The following is a 21,135-nucleotide window of genomic DNA, read 5'->3' on the forward strand; positions in this document are numbered from 1 at the left end:
ATGTAAGTTTTTTTACTCGACTCTATTTTAATTGACAGTGAGCGATACCAATTCCTTTTTGCACCTCGGCTGAAGAAGTCATTAAGGCTCAACACTCCTACTTGCCTGTGTGTGACTTTCAGCACCACTGGCCTCAAAAAGAGCTCGAACGAATTCCAAAAACGTTGGGAACGTAATGTTGAGGTAATTTTGTAATGTTGAATGAGTGGTTGAATAACAAATTGGCAGATTGAGGTGCATCAAATCACAGCTCTGAATATTTACTTTTTTACTTTATCTAAAATTATTTACGTTCATTTTATTTGTCCATTGAATACTGATGTTCTTCTACTTTGTGACATGATACTACCATTGTATTTGTTTAATGACGATCCTGTATTGCCCTAATACGACTTGTTTGAACTTTGTTACTCTGATACTTTGATAATCAGATACCAAAACGTTTTTTTGTGCTGTAATGGAGAAAGTTTTGCATTAAGCTACAGTATTTATACTTTTACTCAAGTAGGATTTTCAGGTACTCTTTGCACCTCTGATAGAAACATCTAGTAGATGTACTTATTCTTTCCATCAGTTGACTCTTGAACTGATGCAGAGGGTTGCATGGGGGTTGCATTAAGAGCTCGGTTTATATAATATCCATCCTGTTGCTCCTCATTTAGATTGTTATCAGAACCGCAGTGCACGGCTGTTTCCATAAAAAGCTCGTCTGCAGTTTGAGTGACAGATGCTCTGAGGAAACTGCTGACTTATAAAAGCGTCAATACAACTGGGACAGAAAGAGTGTCAAAAAGTCTCTCTTTCTGTCTATTTCTCTCTTTCTGTCTCGCTCTCTTTGCATAGTCTTGTCAAGCAGACAAGAACATGAACATGATAAATAGGACATGTGGCTTTGCATGGTTACACCATGTACAGCTGTTATCACTTAGGGTGTACTCACTTTTGTTGGCAGTTATTTAAACTAAAATAATGGCTGTATGTTGAGGTATTTTTCAGAGGACAGTAAATCTGTACTGCTGTACAAACTGCACATCGACTAAAATATAATCTAAGTTTAATTTCCATACGATTGTCCCTTTTGAGAAGATACACTAAAATGGATGTTGAAATGTTAGGGGTGTACTTACTTTTGTGAGATACTTGTAGGCAGCAATAATCAAAATAAAGAAAGATGGAGATAGAGAGATGGATAGACTTTGTGCCACAGTCCTGCGTTCGGTGGGTGAGAACTTTGAACCTCGGAGTCGGCGTCGCTTTAAACGAGGTCTTACTCTTTCGCAAATCTCTGATATAAAAACTAAACAAATTATTTTCTTTCTTCTTTTATTTTCTCAGGTGATTCTAGACTGAGGAGTCACTGAGGCTCTGCGGAGGCTGCATTCATCACTCCAGACAACAGCAGACAGAATGAAGGGACCTGAGGCCTTCTTCCTCCCCCTGTTTCTCCTCCTCCTTCTTTGTATGTCTTTGGTGAGGACACACACACACACACACACACACACAAAACACACACACATTCTGAATTTTGGAGTCAGAGTTTTGGTATACACCGATCAGGCATAACATTATGAACATCTGCCTAATATTGTGTTGGTTCCCTTGTTGCTGCCAAAACAGTTCTGACCCATCGAGCATTAACAGCATGAACTTCTTCAGTAATTTTGTCTGTTGGATCCGATCACACGGACCAGCCTTCGCTCCCTGCATGCATCAATAAGCCTCGGCCGCCCATGACCCTGCCTCCTGTTCACCACTGTTCCTCCTTTTGACCACTTTTGATAGATACTGACCACTGCAGACCAGGAATAGCTTACGTGTGGATGCACAACATGAGCGATTATTGTATTATTGTATGATTGCAAGCACTCCGGAAATAAAGTGTCTCCTCACACACTGCAGATGGCCGTGCTGACTGGAACTTCTCAGCCCATCTGTGGAGATCCTGTCCATCCAGTGTCACCGTAGCAAAGTTGGAGCCTCAACGTCCTTCTGAAATAGGAAGAGGCTCCTGCGGTTCTTTGCCTTCTGGTTCGTGTTGTAAAATAGTGTAACGCAACACCTAGCTTTGGATTATCACTGTATTTATACCTGAGTATTCAATAAGTTAAAGTTTATTTCTATAACGCTTTTCACAATGGACATTGTCTCAAAGCAACTTGACATAATGTAAGAATTCTAGTACAAAAATAGAAATCTAAGTGAATTATGTGTATTTTTCCCCGATGAGCAGCTTGGGGGTGACTGTGGCAATGAAAAACTCCCTTAGATGTTATGAGGAAGAACCCTTGAGAGGAACCAAACCCAAAAAGGAAACCTGTCCCCATTTGGGATACACCAAGAGTGTCATTGTAATCCATAAAAATATTACAAACACCAGAGAGTGAGAAATATAATGAGCAGCTGAGTGTGTGATTATGAGTAATATCCTTCAGTCTTGTTACTTTTTGTAGTTGTAGAACCAGGAGCTTCTGAGCAATAAATTAGCTCAACATCTGAGATCATTCAAGATTCAACACCAACTCCTCCATGCCAGAGAATTGAAATGTTCAATGATGGAGAAACAGCATGTGCAGAATATCATTTTGAGTATTGATTAAGAGGTTGTTTGTTGTCCAAAATCTTTATGAAGTGGGATCCAGCTGGGCCTGGTACATCTCTAGATGGGTTGGGATCCTCGAGGCGTTTTTGAGTGGCATGCACGCTTCAAGAGCGGAAGAACATCACTGGAAGACGAGAGATCAGCAAGACCTTTGATCTCAACCTCTGAAAACTTGTGCATGATGATCGTCGGAGAACAATATCTCCTGCGGACTTCGCCCTCTTCCAAAAGATTGAGTTTAAAGATTGCCATTTTGACATTGGGGAGATCCAGTGCGAGACCACCTTGTAGTGGTGCAAAATTGCTTAAGAGATACATCTTTAATCTACTGGGAAGTATCAACAAGTAACAACAAGTAACCAGTATCTAACACTGGAGGCTCCTTCAATGAATGCTAGATAAACTCACGAACTGCTTCCTGTAAACTTCCCAGCTTCATCAAGGGGGTAAGCTGGGAACTGGAAATAAACAATTCTTATCTTACGTTTGGTGAAACCGAGACATTTCCAGGACTAGTTACTTCCTGGAAAGTTCCTGGTTTCACCAAAGGGTAAGCTAGAAATAGTTTTTTTCCAGTTCCCTGCTTACTCTTTGATTAATCAGTGATGTTTCCAGACATCTGTCAAAATTTAGCCAGAATTGCCAACATTGATTTGTCAGAGCCAATTGAATTCTGTCTCTAAGATTGGTAATAGTGTTTTTTTTCCAAGCTCAGTAATGAGTCAGACACACTTCGATCATTATGGGATGTATTCTGCAGTTAATCACTGGTCTATTCTTTATTAACAGTATAAAGTGTGTCATTTTGAGCTGAAGACAAATAACAGGGTTAATGAAGCATTTGCTACTAATTTGCGTTGTCTGCCATCGGTGTTAATAACACACGGTTAAAAGTGTGAAGCGTGCGTTCTCACATTGTCACTACGCTTGTGGAGTTTGGTGCTTGGGAAAAGAACAGGCAGCCAGAGCGATCGGAGTGGGTTCGCAGTTGATCAACACTGCTCATGCTTCTTCCAAAAGACTCCAAGTTTCTGTTTTTCTTTTATATACAGTTTTATTCGAACGTTTGGACACGGCTTTATCTTCAGTGGTTTTGCTTGATTGGTTTTATTTACAACATTCTGCATTAATACTGAATACATCCGAACTATAAACAAACGTATAGATTTATGTAGTAAGCAAAAACCTAGTATATGTTTTATATTTTCGATTGTCCAAAGCTCCATTTTTCTTTCAAGTCAGGTCTCTTGGAATTCTCCCATCAGATTTACCTGGAATGGTTTTCCAACAATATTGGAGGTCCCAGAGGTGTTAAATACTTGTTGGCTGCTTTTCCTTCACTCTAAAATCATCGCAATTGGATTGAGATCGGGTGATTGTGGAGGCCAGGCCAGGGCATCTGATGCAGCACTACATTACTCTTATTCTTGGACAAATAACTCTTAAAAATAATGAAAAAACACTGAAGGAGAAGGTGTGTCCAAACATTTTACTAGTACACATGTTAAACCATAAGGTGGACAGGCTACAAAAAGGCATCAGCTTCCACTTCTGTGAGATGTTACTGTTGGTGCTGGAAGCTAGCAAGAAGTAATAACATTGCTTACTGACACTTTAACACAGTTTACTCAACTGTGCAAGTTATTGCTTACCCCCGCTTTAACAATCCCTCGGTTTGCTGTAACATATTTAACTCAATTGTACAATATGTATGTATTTGAAGAAGAGATTTATGAGGGTGGTGGAAGCTAACATTGCTTACTACACCTTAAACGTAAATTATTTAAACTCAATATGCAAATTTTAGAAGACAGCAGGAGGTGTAAGCTACTACTTGTTGTAAAAGCTAGCAAGAAGTGTTAACATTGCTTCCCGCTTCATTAACACAGCTCTCTTTGCTTTAATATAGTTCACTTAATCACAGACTCAAAGAGTTTTACCACTGCTTTTACATGGTTTAGTCAATCTCACAATATATACGTTTCTGGAGACGGGATTTATGACGGAATGTGATGTCGGTAGTAGCTAACAAGAAATAAAAACTTTTCTTACCAAACCTTTAACATAGTTCACTCAATGAGTCTTGGAAAACATGATTTGCAGCAAAAGTTGGAATTATTTGTAAAAACTAACCAGAAGTAGCAACAACTCTCTTTTTTTAACATAGCTCACGCAATTTTAGAATGCACATTTTGGAAAACAGGATTTAAAGCAGAAGGCGGAAGAAGCTACTATTGGTTCTGAAAGCTAGCAAGAAATACTAATATTGCTTACTGCCGCTTTATTAAAGCCCTCTCTTCATTATATAGCATATGATTTTTGAGATTAGCGTATAAAGGTGGGTACTTTGTTGCCAAACACTTTGATCCACAATGTCATATAATCTATGTATTTATTGATCCAAACACAGAAATGAAGTTTAGCATTTTATCCAAAGGATGTGGGATTTAACTCACAACCCCCACCATGGTGCTGCATACGCTCACGCTATGAATCCAAAGCAGGTTTCTCATTTCATTTAGCATCTGCTGTAGACATTTGTCATGATGCAGGCTTGTTTTGTTGGAACACCCGAGTGTCCTGTGTTTATCAAATGAAGTGCTGATCTTATATTAAGATCGGTTTGGGAACGACAGACGGGGGAAATGAAGTTAGAGTAGATTCGGGGAGAGGAGAAGAGATGGAACGCTAGCAGATCGGGGCACGTGAGTGTGTTTATGCGTGTAATGTAATGTGTTAAATCTCGAGGGCACGGATGCATGAGCATGTAACTGTTCATGTTTGTGAGTATTATCCTTTTTCTGTTCAATGCAATGGGTCAATGACTCTCCCTTCCCCCAACAGACACACAATAACACACACATACACACATATACACACTCTTACGATCCAACTGATGACCCTTTATTGACGTAAATATCAATACAGCTAATTCTTTAGTTCATAAAATATTGAAGATATCTTTTTTTATTCACGTTGGTGAATAGGGTCATAGGTAATATATATATATATATTTATATATTATTATATATGTTATTTATATATATATATATATATATATATATATATATATATATATATATATATATATATATATATATATTATATAAATATATTAGGCATGTAACGGTACATGTATTCGTACCGAAATTTTTTCAGTACCAAATGCAATCGTTTTTTGCGTGCGGAACATTTGGGTTCCCTCAGGAACGTATTCATTGGTGGAACGCAAGTTTGTTTCATGTTGGAAAACTGCCGTTCGGCCCTGTTTCTGAAAGGAGGGCCTAATGTTTTGCACTAGAATGCATGTTTCCCTCAATGAACCACAGCTTCCTAGTCTCAGCAGCACTCATGCAGCCCCAGACCATCATGCTACCACCACCATGCTTGACTGTAGGCAAGACACAATTTTCTTGGTAATCCTCACCAGGGCGTTCCCACACATGCTGGACACCATCTAAGCCAAACAAATTTATCTTAGTCTTATCAGACCACAGGACATGGTTCTAGTAATTCATGCTCATGTCGTCTTCAGCAAACTGTTTGTGGGCTTTCTTGTGAACCAGCTTCAGAAGAGGCTTTCTTCTGGGATGATGGCCTGCAAGCCGACTTGTTGCAGTGTGCAGCGTACGGTCTGAGCACCGACAAGTGGACTTTCTGCTTCTGCAACCTTTAAAGCAATGCTGCAGCACTCATGCTTCTGTTTTTTGAAGCAGCTTCTGCACCTGATAAGTCTAAGATTATTTGATGGACCCTTGCGAGGCCTGTTTCGAGTGGAACCAATCTTGGAAAACCTCTGTATGACCCTGACCACTGTACTGTAACTCAGTTTCAGGGTGGTACGGATCTTCTAAAAGCCTCGGCATCTTTGTGGAGAGCAAAAAATTGTATTCTCAAATCCTCATAGTGTCTTTACTATTAGGTGCCATGTAGAACATCCAGTGGTCAGTATGAGAGAATTGCAACCGAAGCACCAAATTGTAACTGCTCAAATACAAGATACACAAATTTGTATCGTCCTGTCAAGCAGATAAAAACATGAACATGATGCATAGGACATGAGGCACGATGTACAGCTGTTCTCACTTGGAGTGTACTCACTTTTGTTGCCAGATATTTTGATAATAAATCTGTACTGCTATACGAGCTGCACATTGACTAATCTAAAAGATATCCAAGTTAAATTTTTATAGTATTGTTCCTTGAGAAGATGGTTGCTGAAATGTGTGGGGTGTTTCACTTTTGTGAGATACTGTATATATTTATTTATTATAATTTTTACATTAATTAATTAATTTTTTATGGGCAATAGTCACACTTTGCTTTCCTAGAATGTACACAGTTCGACCCAACAGGTGTCCGTTTTTCACATGAGAAATGTTCGGTGCAAAATGTTCTGTGAAATCAGAAAAAAATAAATCTTTCAGCACATCTTTGATGGGAAATGTGTTTTCTTTTCAGTCTCACAGCTCCAGGGTCCCTGTGTTCCTTTCATGTCTGTGTGATTTCACCCCTTTTAATGTAGCCAGTCCATATATCCGTCTGTTGTTGGGAGGTGGAGGAGAATATGTGAATACTGAGAATATTGTGAACATGAGGAGAAGAGAGGAAATACTGTACAGACCCTGAGCTCAGAGCCGAACCGGAATTCTAAAGCTGTGAGGGGATTGAGTGCAGGAAGAAAAATGAAAAAATTATTTGTCATTTTTTCATTCAGAAAGAGCCGAACCGGAATTCTAAAGCTGTGAGGGGATTGAGTGCAGGAAGAAAAATGAAAAAATTATTTGTCATTTTTTCATTCAGAAAGCATAATGTCTATTTTTTTCTTTAGATTTAAATGATGTATTACTTTGACATTTTTGATCAAATATGACCGAGCAGTTTAAGCTCTTTTTGCTGGCATCTGAAAAAAAGCACGTTTGGGCGCCGGCGGCAATTCAGACTCCTGAGTTTAATTTGTTTGTTTAATCAGTCAGTGCAGTGTTTTTTTTTCCACGCTTGCATTATTATTATTTATTTATTTTGCACTCGGTAAAGGCTATGATTTAAAATGTAGTTAAGTACAATACTTCTAACAAAACATACGTAAGTAAAAGTAAAATTACAGATTTTGAAAAATACTTTAAAAAGCAAAAGAGCACAAAAAACCAAACAAAAAATCTACTCAATTACATTAATGTGAGTAAATGTAATTCATTACTTTCCAACCTCTGGTAACAAGAGAGTGACAGGAATTGGGAATCCCACACATGTCCTCTTCTTACAGTGTACATCACAACATGATCCTGCCCAATCCCGCCCCATCCTGCCCAATCCTGCCCAATCCCGCCCCATCCTGCCCAATCCTGCCCCACTGTCTCCACCATGTTCTAATGGATTATCAGCTATCTCTAAATATATGTTGCTATAGTTTGTATCATATTATTTATGGCACAAACGGCAACAGAGTGAAAGTTTCTTCCTCAGAAAAGAATCACATATTGCCGGAAAAGTTACTATCATAGTATCAGCAGTCATCTCCATGAACCCCCACCCCCCACCCACCACCATTGCAAGAATCAAGTATGTAAACGTGTACTGTATATTAAACTTCATGTACTATATATTAAACTCCCCCTAGCTGGCTGCACACTAACGACCACCTAGTTTGCCTCTGCCTAGAAACTGTGCTGATGCAGATTCTCTGATGTTCTGGAATACAGGGCTGAGTGATGGAGTGTGTTCATGCCAGAAGACTGCAAGATATTTTATTGCCATCATGCCCTTGAAAACACCTACTTAGCAGTGCGTCTCTGCAGGCACCGTGACATGACATGCTGCCAGCACTTACTCTGTTTTTTCTCTCCATGTGTGTGTGTGTGTGTGTGTGTGTGTGTGTGTGTGTGTGTGTGTGTGTGTGTGTGTGTGTGTGCATAGCCCATACAATCTATAATCTCCAACTGCGTCATCAAGCGAGAGCAGGAACGATGCATGGAGAGGATCGCGCTTCACGACCCGACGCAGGACCAGGAGTTCGGTATGTTTTGTTCAACTTGAGGATGTTTTCTTCAATCTGTCATACGGTGTTATGCTTATGTCTCGTCCAGTTTGGCTAAATGAGACGTCACACGTGCATGTTCTTCGTATCAGCGGTAAACAGGAAGTGTGACACTTGGCAGGAGAAAGTGTAACAGTGATGGGGAAAAAAGAGAAGTGAAAGCCAGCTGGAACTCTCACACTCACAGAGCAAGAGGAGGACAAAGTGAGAGATCAGCAGAAGTCTGACTCAGAGCCTCGACGCCCTCGAGGCAGCTCCAGATAAATTGGAACGTTTAGAGCAGAAAAGAATAGATTGTATGATGGAAAACAACTTGTTCTCCTACCATTTAGTCAGTGGACACTTTTTACGCTTGGGGACGAAAGCACGACAGGATGGGAGCTTTTACTTTCGCAAGATTTTTAAAGAAGGTTTTAAATATATAAATGTTAAGAAATGAAGCAAAAGTATGGTCCAGCATCTCCAAAACTGCAGCTCTTGTGGGATGTTCCTGGTCTGCAGTGGTCAGTGTCTTTCAAAAGTGCTCCAAAGAAGGAACGGTGGTGATCCGGCGACAGGGTCGTGGGTGGCTGAGGCTGAGGCTCATTGATGAAGTGAGGAGCGAAGGCTGGTCCGTGTGGTTCCGATCCAAAAGACGAGCTTCTGTAGCTCAAACTGCTGAAGAAGTTCATGCTGTTGTTGATCAACAGGTCAGGACTGTTTAGGCAGCAAAAGAGGACCAACACAATATTAGGCAGGTGGTCATAATGTGATGTCTGTTCGATGGATAAACAAATGACTCACTGCCACTAAGTGCAATAAGATGCTTGTGCAGATGTTTGCGCATTTCAGAAAGATGTGTATCAGATCAGAAGTTTTTTTTTTTATTATTTCTTTATCAGCTTCAGATGAAAACAGACGGCCATTTTGTAGCAAGGAAAGCTTTCATTTAAAACAAAAAAACAGCCACGTTAGCTGGAGAAGCAGTGGAGACGAGAGAAAGCGAGAGAGAGAGAGAGAGAGAGAGAGAGAGACCAGACAGTGTGGAGCTCCAGCTGTTTCATTAAAACCAGAGCAGAACAGACTAGAGCTCCATTATGAAGACCAGGATAGAGTCACAGTGATGAGAAAGCACAACCAGAGCTTCTGAGTGCACTGTATGACACACTACACACACTACACACACGTCCTGCTGTCCTGCTGTGGTGACGCGAGTCAGCACAAGCGTCTGAATTTGGGCTCGAGTGTCCTGAAAAATGTGTGGATGTGCTCATCACCGTGACGCAGATTCCGGATGTCGTCAGGCTCGTCTTGCTGTTTTGTGCAAATGGGAGAACGAAATTCCTAAAAGTACTGATTCAAAATTCCAAAGAACAGATGTGTCGCTTTTTTTACTCATACGTGAGGAATAAAAGCTTCATCGATTTAATTTCAACTCAACAGTGGATCAATGTAATCTGTAATAAGACTGATAATGTTTTAAACGCATGGCGCGCTAAAGGAATGTGTGTGTGTGTGTGTGTGTGTGTGTGTGTGTGTGCGTGTGTGTGAGTGTGTGTGTGTGTGTATACTCTGTATCAGTGTTCTGCAGAATTCTACAGAAAAAAAAAAAGGATGAATTGTCCCAACATTGTCCTAAACGTATAAGAGCAAAACACTTTGATGTAATATATAAATAAATAAAGCGGGTGTTTGCAGTGTTTTATTCCACTTATACATGTCATGTATTGCTGAAATGTGAGGGGTGCACTTACTTTCGTAGGAGATACGGTAAATGATAAACAAATCCAAGTCAGAGGACATTCAGAGTAAAAAAAACATAGAATAGACAAAGAGCAAAAAAAAAAGAATATGGAACGTTGTACTTTGGATCAGAAGGTCATGTGTTCGAATCCCAGTGCTGCCACTACATTTATTTATTTATTTGTTTGTTTGTTTATTCGAGACGTTTCGTATTTAACAGAGGCTTGTATAATGTCTGCGAGATAAAGCTACGACTTTCTTTCTCTCTCTCTCTCTCTCTCTCTCTCTCTCTCTCTCTCTCTCTCTCGCTCAGGAGTCCCCTTTTGCCTGTTGTTACTATAGAAGTTTTAAGCTTCAAGTTCATGTGTCACATGTACAGACACAGCAATTTGAGGCTACGGGCAAAAAAATATTAAATATCAAACAGACAATAGAAGATTTAAAAAATAAAAAATAGTAATAATGAGGTATAAGAAAGTAATAATTATTTAGAAGTGTGTGCAGAAAGTGTATGTACTATAAAAATGCAGGTTGCAGGTGTTTTTCTTCCGTGATGACGGACAGCGGCGCTGTCGAACGCCTTCGTCCTTTCTCTGTGAGTTCAGAATGCTCTTATTTGCCCTTTAGGATGTAATTAGCTCCGTGTTCAGGCTGCCAGACCGAGCAAAAAGAGATTAGAGAGCAGAACAGGAGTGTGTTTTTCACAAACCAGACAAATCCCATCTTTACATCTGCTCCACCAGTTCATCTCCTCAAAGCATGAAGGCACAAATAGAAATGAAACAACCAGAGGACTGTGAAAAGCGAGAATTCCAGGCTCATTTCTATGACGGATCATCAGGCATGGGCCCAGAGCAGCCTTCGATACGGTCGATTTGCAAACAGCAAAACCGTATTAAGTTGGATTGAATTTATAACCTCATCCTCTTCTATTTTTCTTGGACTAATTGTTTAAGAAGTCCTGCATCTGGAGTCGATCAGGAACATTCTTATTAAGTGTTTGCTTTGGGGGAAAAACATCTAAAGTCGGCATTGAAAAAAATTTTAAAGTGACTGCCTGGTAGTGACGTGAAGCTCAGATCATTCTAGTGACTCGGTTCTTTAAATCTCAATCACCAAAATGAACGAATCTGAAATGTTATATTTTTAATAAGCAGATTCCCCAACACTTCTACACTTCTACATAAATTAACTTTGACTATAGTTCCAGTAATATAAATTTGACAAATTGTGATAATCAGAACGTGGAGCTTCACCTCTCATATCTTCTGGTCTGTGTCTTTAGTTCTTTTGTCAAATGACTCCTAATAATTATTGCAACAATAATGTCAAGGTTTTGAAAAAACCCTGATTTATTGCACTGTGTAGCATCTATGTGGGTCATGTGATCTTGAAAGAACGAACGACTCGAACCAGAAAAGTCGAGTGAATAATGAATAATGATTCACTCTCTAATGATTCACACTCTATAAAGACTCGTTCAAAATGAACGAATCGTTCGTGAATGACTCATCACTCCTGCCTTTTCAAAGGATTAACAGCTTTTAGGAGACAACTTCACATTATGTCTCAAATATGAGTATACCATCTGACTGGGCTTATATGATGATGATGATGATGATGATGATTACATTGGGTATTAGAGCAAATCTCTTCAATCAGAAATGATCTGCTCTGATGAGTTGGCACCTCGTTCAGGCTCTAATGCTGTTATTTTGTTCTCAGAGAGAAAGAATGGGAAAGAAAGAGGGAGATCAGGAGAGCCCTGTAGGATGCAGCGAGTGCATGGAGCACTGTCTAACACACTGAATTGCTCAGAACTCTCCACTTTTGAGAGCAGAGGTTACGGCTGGATTAGTTTCTATGAGCGAATTCTGCCTGCAGCGCTACACGGAGGCGCTAAGCAAAGCCGGAGGAGTGGAATTGAATTCCAGCATCAGAGAAGATAGATGGTGATGTGGATGGATTGGATTTTTTTTCCTTTTCATACACGTTGGAGCTTAAGGAGCCTCGGTGTCCATATGCAACCTTTAGCTTTATCTCCAAATCTGGCAAGGACACTTAGTCAAATGGTAAAAGTCCTTTCACTTCTTAGGAAGGGCTGGATCATGATTAACTCCAGCACCTGGATTTTGGGTTCTGCAAGGGGTACTTGGTGTTAATGGTGGATGATTAAATGGAAGATCAGGATAAAAATCTAGGGATCTCAAGCACCCAGAAGAGGTGTTTATGGCACTTGGCAGGCACCCTTATCCGACTTACAACTGTGCAGGGGAGGGTGCAGGGTTAAGGGCCTTGCTCAAAGGCCCAGTGGAGGCAGGTTGGTGGTGGTGGAATTTGAACCTGTGACCTTCAGATTTGAAGTCCAATGCCTTAAACCGTTGAGCCACCACCTTAGTGGCTTAGTGGTGTCTGGTGCTTGACCTCACGATCTTCAGATCAGAAGCCCAGCATCTTAACAATTGAGCTACCACCTTCCAACACATATTGTACATTGATAGACCTTTAAAAAAGAGGGCTTTCTTGAGAAATTCTTGAGAAGTCTTGGAAAATGAAATCCTCTGATATTTAGTTCCACAAAGAATTTTACCCTCTGGTGCACTCTGACAATTTGTCAGGACGTTTCTGAGGTTACCTGATGGAACATTAATGAATGGACCACCGAGATTCGGTACCACCGAGATGAGGATGGGTTCTCTTTTGAATCTGGTTAATCTCAAGTTTTCTTCCACATGCCATCTCAGGGAGTTTTTCTTGTGTTACTTGCCACAGTTGCCAATTTATTGCTTATTAGAGACAAACTTACAATTACAAGGAACAAACGTATACATTGTTGTGCTTTTATACAATGTCTATTGTCAAAAGCGCTATACAAATAAAAATCAATTGAACCGGATTGGTGTTTACATTTTTATGACAATTGGCAGATTCCCTTATCTACAGTGATTTACAATGATCTTATTGATAGATCATTCCATAAGATCATTCAATTCCTCACTGTTTTACCTTACTGTTTAAAGTATTTGTTAAAGCAAATTACATTGAAAAAGTGAAGGATGCTCTGTACAAAATGTGTCTAAATTCACTTGTATTGTCATGTGGCACATTTTCTCAAACATCAACACAACTCTAAACAACTCAAATTCACTGCACAACCCTAAAAGGGTTGCCAGGCATATGCCATTTAATTCCACAGTGTTGTTTTGTTCTCTCCCAGGTTGCGCTTGGGAGTGGGATAACTTGACGTGTTGGCAGGCGGCGAGCGTGGGCGAGATCGTGGTGGTCAGCTGCCCCGAGCTCTTTGAGTTCATGAGTCCTGAGGAAGGTGAGTCGTTTTTTTTTTTTTTTTAATGAAGGAAAGTTAAATACTTTGGCATATATTTTATATATCAGTATTGAAAACTGTGATAACTACTAAATGTGTGGCAGTGAGTACTGGGGCTATGTTTCTGGTTGCCAGGTCTTGGGAAGATCAGTCGGAACTGTACAGAGGATGGTTGGTCTGAGACTTACCCTCATTACGTGGAAGCCTGCCTGTCTGAGGAGAACACCACTAATCCGGTGGGTTTTGATTGAAATGAAAATGAAAAAATAGTTGCACACGTTCAAAATCGGGTTACGTTCATTTTCTTGCTTTCAGATAGTTGACTTGTTTCTAACTGTTTGTCTGTCTAACATCTAGCAGACAGACAGACAGACAGACAGACAGACAGACAGACAGACAGACAGACAGACAGACAGACAGATAGATAGATAGATAGATAGATAGATAGATAGATAGATAGATAGATAGATAGATAGATTTAAAATGCTAAATGAGATATAAATGAAAATACGGACCGAAAAGCAGAGCTTAAATTGAATAGTGTGCCAAATTAAATAAAGGCATCTTGTATAGACTTTTTGGTAATAAATATTTTGAAGAAGGAAACCACATATGGCTGGACAAGTCAGGTGCCCCAATACATTTGCCCATATTGTGTATGTTACTTACGTCTGAGGTGTGAATAGCGATTTCAGTACTGAGGGCTCTAAGCTACTCTTTGCTGCTTCCTGTTAATGCAGGATATGTACTACCCGTCAGTGAAAGCTCTGTACACAGTGGGCTACAGCACGTCTCTGGTATCCCTCACCATCGCCATGGTCATCCTCTGCAGGTTCAGGTCAGTAAAAGCTCTGCTAAGCCTTAATCACATCTTATATATAGCAGGGACTGGGGAGAATGGCTCCAGGGCTCAATCCCATTTTAGCTTCGATTTTCCTGCAGTGGAAATTGCATTTTCGAAGCTGCCATTTGGAAGCCGGCCCATTTATTTATTTATTTATTTTTCTCCAGCCTCCCCTCTGTTCCGACGTGATTCTGATTTGATTCTGCTCACTGCGGCCGGAGACGCAATGAAATGCGCTGCGACCCCGGCCGAGAGTTCTTTACACGTACATGATGTTATTCTCTCTGCCTCTGCGAGTCCTTAACGCAGACACTGTCATTCAGAAAGACTTAAATTTTATTCCCTACATGTGGCTCTGACAGGAAGCTCCACTGCACCAGGAACTTTATCCACATGAACCTGTTTGTGTCGTTCATCCTGAGAGCCATCTCGGTCTTCATTAAAGACGGGGTTCTGTACGCCGAGGAGGACAGCGACCACTGTTTCGTCCACACGGTGAGAACTTGTCACTTCGATCATGTAAGAGAAATGTGTGGTAGCGATGGAGTATAACTTTTCTATAACTATTATAGTCCATAGTGTGTATATGTGTACAGTAAATATATATATATATATATATATATATATATATATATATATATATATATATATACATGTGCACATTATTATTATTAAATTTGAAAACATACACAACAATGCCAGGCGTCTCTTTACCCACCAAACAACCCCCCCCCCCCACCCCCAGTTCCCGTCCTGAATTTTAACCCAAAATGGGCGTGGCCTAAATAAAATATGAATTAATTGGAATAAACTATAGCATGCGGTTTTCAGTACTGTCATCATGGTGGGTGCTGAAAGTTGATCTTTTTCAGCCTCAGCTACATCTGTCGGATGATGTTTTTACCCAGTCATGGAAATATAAGATTTGTATGCGTTATTTGATCAGCAAAAGGCAATGTTTAATGCTGCTGCCACCAAACACATCTAATACAATTGTGTTTCTCCAACTTTGGGGTGAAATTTGGGGAAGAACCACATACAGCTTGGAAAGTCAGGAGTCCCAATACATTTGTCCTTATATTTTACATAAGTGGAAATACACGCTTGTTATTTTCACTAACTCGAGAAAATGGCCTCCAGGTTGGGTGTAAGGCGGTGATGGTGTTCTTCCATTACTGTGTCATGTCCAACTACTTCTGGCTGTTCATCGAGGGCCTGTATCTCTTCACCCTGCTGGTGGAGACCTTCTTCCCGGAGAGGAGATACTTTTACTGGTACACCGTCATCGGCTGGGGTAGGACGCATGGCTTTTTAACCTCACACCATGTTCTTTGTTTGCTAATGGCTCTCCTATTGGGCCTTATTTACGTGCATGAATATGAAGTAATGAAGTCTAATCAACAATACATTTATAAAGCATTCTTAAGTTTTCTTCACTGTCTTCTCTGTTGAACAGGAACTCCAACTATTTGCGTGACTATATGGGCGGTTCTCCGGCTGCACTTTGATGACTCGGGGTACGTTTCAGGAAAATCCAAGAGGAATTTCCCACTGCTTTATTCTTTTTGCTCTTTAAAGTTAAAATGGTGGCTGGAAGATAACGAAATTCTGCTTAAATATATTTGATCGCTCGTTTTATTGCAGCTGCTGGGATATGAATGAAAACACTGCCCTCTGGTGGGTCATCAAGGGACCTGTTGTTGCTTCAATTATGGTAGGTATAGAAGTTTAATTAAAAAAGAAAAATCTGGCAATGCAATAAAAAAATTCAAATTTACGAGAATAAAATCATAGCAGTACGACAATAAAGTCATAAAATTTTGCGAATGAAGTCGAAATAACGAGAATGAAAAGTTTAGCAATTGCCACACCATGAATTACTGGCGAAGAAAAATGGCAGAACTGGACAAACTCCACAAACACCACTTTATTTGGATCCTCTACATCCATTTTATTTAGCAACGTTTCTCGCAAATCTGTTTTTTCTCAAAACATTACCAACTTTGATGCCATATTGCTACGAATTTATTTTCAAAATATTTGAACTTTATTTGAAGTTAACCTTGTAATTTAGATATATGACTCTATGTGGTTTAAAAATAAGACAAAAAAAATTAATAAATGTAAATTAAATGAAATTATATATTAATATTTAAAAAAAATGTAAATAAAATTTTTGTTTTTAATATTTAATTCAATTCAATTTAATTTAATTTGTTTTCCTGGAAGAAGGTCCTTTAAATTGTGTGTATGTGTGAGTGTGGGTGTAAGTGTGTGTAGTTGTGTGTGTAACTGGGCACACCTGTACTCTGTAATCTGGTGAAAGTGTGTGCCCACAATAAGGCCTTGTGTTAGTTGTTACTATGGAAACAAGGTTTATATATACTTTTACCTGATATACGTCAAACCAAGAATCGAGAATTCAACATTAAACCATTATAATCCATATCAGGGGTGTACAAACTTTTGAGTTGCTCTGCAGCACTGACTCTTTTTTTTTTCTTTTCCCATCAGATTAACTTTGTGCTCTTCATTGGGATCATCATCATCCTCGTCCAGAAGCTGCAATCACCAGATGTCGGAGGGAACGAGTCCAGCATTTACCTGTAAGCAAGCCTGCCTCGGTCACCATAGCAACATGTTTCCCATACACACTCATGCACACTGTGTGTAGCTTTAAGGGGCCTGATTGGCTGATTTTTCATGGTTCAGGCACTGGCAACCTGCTGTGTAGATTTGATTGGGGTGCAATGAGTGAATGGAGAAAGTGAGTGGGTCAGGATTTTTAGATGAGTAGATTCAGTGTAGGAAAAGATTAAGAGTTTAAGTGGAAAGACCTTACAATGATAAAAAAACAAGTGTGTGTGTGTGTGTGTGTGTGTGTGCGTGTGTGTGTGCGTGTTGCTGAATTTATGGAGACTCATGCTTATCTAGCAACGTGAATTGTTTTGTACTTTCACGTGTGTAAGAGTGTAAGGGTTATCTGACTGTGTGAGAGTGTGCGCACGTGTGTGTACATTTTGTCCTAAAGAGGTGTGTGTCTGTTGTGTTGTCTTTGTCGTGTTTAGCAGCTGTGCTCAGAAATGCTTCAGTGAGCCCGCACAGGCTGTCCAGCATTCGTGCAGGATGTCAGAGCTTTCTACCATCACCCTGTAAGTGTGTGTGTGTGTGTGTGTGTGTGTGTGTGTGTGTGTGTGTGTGTGTATACATGTGTGTGTACATTTGTGAGTGTGTGTGTCTTTGTGTATGTTTAATGCCCGTGTGATTAACCATCAGCAGCAATATTCAAGCTACCTGCATGAATTCATCTTCATCATCATGAATTCATCTTCATCATCATGAATTCGATATCCGATGTCAGCTTTAATCACAATGGACATCCGATTGTTCTATTGAAACAGTAACTGAAGGTTTGTTGTGATAACATGTAGTAACATGAACAGTAATTATTGTGGAGGATATTCAGACATCTCCTGTCTCCAGGTATACAGGCTATATACAAATGTCCCACTAGTTAATTTGGATTGACTTGTGATTATTCGATCTTACGATGACGATAAGACAAAATTGTGAAAATATTTGACGTTTCGCGAGGCAGGCAAATGTAACAGAGTAGGCTCCGCCTTCCAGTCGCAAACCGGCGCTCGTCTACGCGTCTGCTGCCAAATATATATTTGTACTATATAGTTTATACATTATGGTACTGTCAATTGCTCTGTTTTGCTAAATTATGTACTGTAATTTGTAAAATTGTTAACAAATGACAGTATACTACCCGATACTGATCACTATTGTGTAAGACTCCTGGGTAGGCTAGACCAGGTCTAGATTACGATATTTTCAAGTTACAATGGGGTTTTAATTTACGATACGCATCTCCATCGTAAGTAGGAGACTACCTGCATCTGTGAATGCACATTATTGTGTTGCTAATTGATATATAGTCATCTATCTGAAACACACACACTTACACACACACACACACACACACACCATGACAGAAACTACTCTCAAATTGTATTTCATTTCTTTAAAATGTTATGCTATATTTAAATTGACAAAATTATTTTTCGGTTGTATTCTAGCTTTTTTTTCTTTGAAATCATTTATCTAGCAATAATACACTCGGACAAAAGTATTGTGACACATGACTTTTCCAGTCATATGTGGTTCTTCCCCCAAAAAAGTTGGAGGCACACCCATCGTTTTGTTAAAAGAAGATATTCTTTACATGGATTGCATGCGGGTGGAAGATCTCCTGCCACAGATCTCTGTGTTCAAACCTATTGAACATGTTTAAATGTAAAATTCGTTTTAATTCACCAACATCAGTACCTGACTTTACTAACACCCTAGTGGTGGAAGGGATCTCGACAAATCCCCATAAGCACACTCCAAAATCTAATGGAACATCTTCCCAAAAGAGTGGAGGTTATTCTAAGAGCAAATGTGAACTTAATGTGGAATCTACATACCAATCTTATTGTCAGGTGTCTACAAACGTTTGTCCATAAAGTGTAGTTTGTTAAATCAAACTACTTATTTGACATCTAAGATATTCATATTGAAAAGAAAAGGTCACTTAGGTAAGTACATTTAATTAGGGCGGGTAGAAATGAGGTTTTTAGACATTTATCTGGGAAAAAAATAATAATAATTATACCAAAAACCCGGATGCACTTACTTATGCACTGCTCCAGTGTTAGCTTCAGTGCTAAGAAAGATCGCTTTTGAGCTACGTTCATGTTTAATGTGGATTTCTGGGTTCTGGAATTCTCCATTTCAGCCATTGAGGGCGATTCATGAACGATTTGGACACTTTGAATGACTGTGGAAATCAATTCTTTGGGTCTTTGTGTCAGTGAATCCATTTCCACAGAAAAACGTAGACACTTTGGGAATACATATGTTTTCTATGTTTCAGTGTGTGTATATATGTGTGTGTGTGTGTGTGTGTGTGTGTGTGTGTGTGTGTGTGTGTGTGTGTGTATGTGTGGTTTTGGGCAAAAGCTCAAACCGTGAAATCGTTTTTACAATGATATTATAAATCTTTATAAATACAGCGAACATAAAAAAATAACCTTGAAATATAATGTGTACTGTATGTCACATGATCTTTTTCAATAGACACTTCAGTGTTCGATTCAGAAGACTATAACTAATCATTCTGACCATTACTGATTCAGCTACATTGTATTATCTGTGAATTGAGTCATTTCAGGAGTGTGTGCCAACTTATGTGTGTGTGTGTGTGTGTGTGTGTGTGTGTGTGTGTGTGTGTGTGTGTGTGTGTGTGTGTGTGTGTGTTAACAGGAGGTTGGCTCGCTCCACTCTGTTGCTTATCCCTCTGTTTGGGATCCACTACACCGTGTTCGCCTTTTCCCCAGAAGAAGTCAGTAAGCGGGAGAGGCTGGTGTTCGAGCTCGGACTCGGCTCATTCCAGGTAAACGCCGTTGAGACCTGCTTTTATTCATACTTTATTTATTTTGTCCTTTTTATTTATTTATTTTTCTTCAGCAATATAATACATTAAGTATAGAATAAAAGAGCAAGAAATGACAATGATATGAAATTATCCTTAATGTATAAACAAGAAACCAAATGAACATCATTATTTGATATATAATAAGTATAGAAATATTTTAATATAAATGAATGAATCAATTAATTGGCTGATTTATTTATTTATTTTTTTGTGTGTCTATATTAATCATAGAATTAGAAATATATGATTGAAATCCTTAAATGCAAAATATTTCACAAAATGTATAAAAAAGTTTAGGAAATTAAATTAAAAGCTCAATTAAATTGGGACATATTTGATTCTTTAAGTCTGACATTACTTTCCTTCTCTCTTTTAGCCAACAGATTATATAAAATGTAAAGTTGAATAAAAAATAATGGAAAGCAAAAGAAATGTAATTAACGTATTATTTAATAACATTTCCATGAAAAACATATAGAACTAAATAACGTCAAAACAAGGATTTATATATATAATTTATATTATTTTAATAATAACTTTTATATTTTAATAATAAGTTTTATTTACCTAAAATAATAATAATAATCTAAAAAATATTTCACTAACTATTTTAATATAAATAGTTTATTTATTGTTTAATTTGTTGTTTTATTTATTGTGCATATCAATAAATATAGTGTTTTAATGTTGTTATATTAAATATATATATAAAAGATACCAATCACAGATTTCATTCATTCACACATACAGGATATACAAACACTTTAAACATCAAAGACCAGAACCTATTTATTTATTTATTTATTTTTACACACACACACACACACACACACACACACACACACACACACACACACACACACACAATGCTGTGAAAAAGTTTTTGCCCCCTTCCTAATGATCCAGATCATCAAGCAAATTGTAATAATACACCCAATTCTTTTTTTTTTTTTTTTTTTTTTTTTTTTTACAAAATGCACTTTTTCAATGACAATTTTATTTAGTAAGGGAAAAAATAAACTTGTTCAAAGCTGCCTGGCCCTGTGTGAAAAAGTAATTGCCCCCAAACCTAATTAACTGGTTGTGGCAACCATTGGGCAACAACTGCAATCAATGAATAAAT

At 38.8% G+C, this 21,135-nt stretch overlaps 1 protein-coding gene across 7 annotated transcripts in view; it reads left to right on the forward strand.

Annotated features, from left to right (window-relative positions):
- Window positions 1–21,135, forward strand: part of adcyap1r1a (adenylate cyclase activating polypeptide 1a (pituitary) receptor type I) — a 28,396-nt gene that overhangs the window by 4,921 nt on the left and 2,340 nt on the right. For 3 of the 7 annotated variants that reach the window (XM_046877140.1, XM_046877143.1, XM_046877141.1), the window contains exons 2-13: window positions 1,336–1,470; window positions 8,516–8,615; window positions 13,576–13,683; window positions 13,819–13,919; window positions 14,424–14,521; window positions 14,890–15,022; window positions 15,668–15,821; window positions 15,984–16,044; window positions 16,172–16,241; window positions 17,042–17,133; window positions 17,596–17,679; window positions 19,841–19,970. In XM_046877140.1, coding sequence (XP_046733096.1) covers window positions 1,408–1,470; window positions 8,516–8,615; window positions 13,576–13,683; window positions 13,819–13,919; window positions 14,424–14,521; window positions 14,890–15,022; window positions 15,668–15,821; window positions 15,984–16,044; window positions 16,172–16,241; window positions 17,042–17,133; window positions 17,596–17,679; window positions 19,841–19,970 — 1,194 coding nt within the window. In that variant the 5' untranslated portion in view covers window positions 1,336–1,407. The remainder of the gene's footprint in view (window positions 1–1,335; window positions 1,471–8,515; window positions 8,616–13,575; window positions 13,684–13,818; window positions 13,920–14,423; window positions 14,522–14,889; window positions 15,023–15,667; window positions 15,822–15,983; window positions 16,045–16,171; window positions 16,242–17,041; window positions 17,134–17,595; window positions 17,680–19,840; window positions 19,971–21,135) is intronic. The other 4 variants (XM_046877142.1, XM_046877144.1, XM_046877145.1 and 1 more) reach the window with 2 other exon arrangements.

Source organism: Silurus meridionalis, chromosome 20 (genome assembly GCF_014805685.1).
Source record: "Silurus meridionalis isolate SWU-2019-XX chromosome 20, ASM1480568v1, whole genome shotgun sequence".
NCBI lineage: Eukaryota > Metazoa > Chordata > Actinopteri > Siluriformes > Siluridae > Silurus > Silurus meridionalis.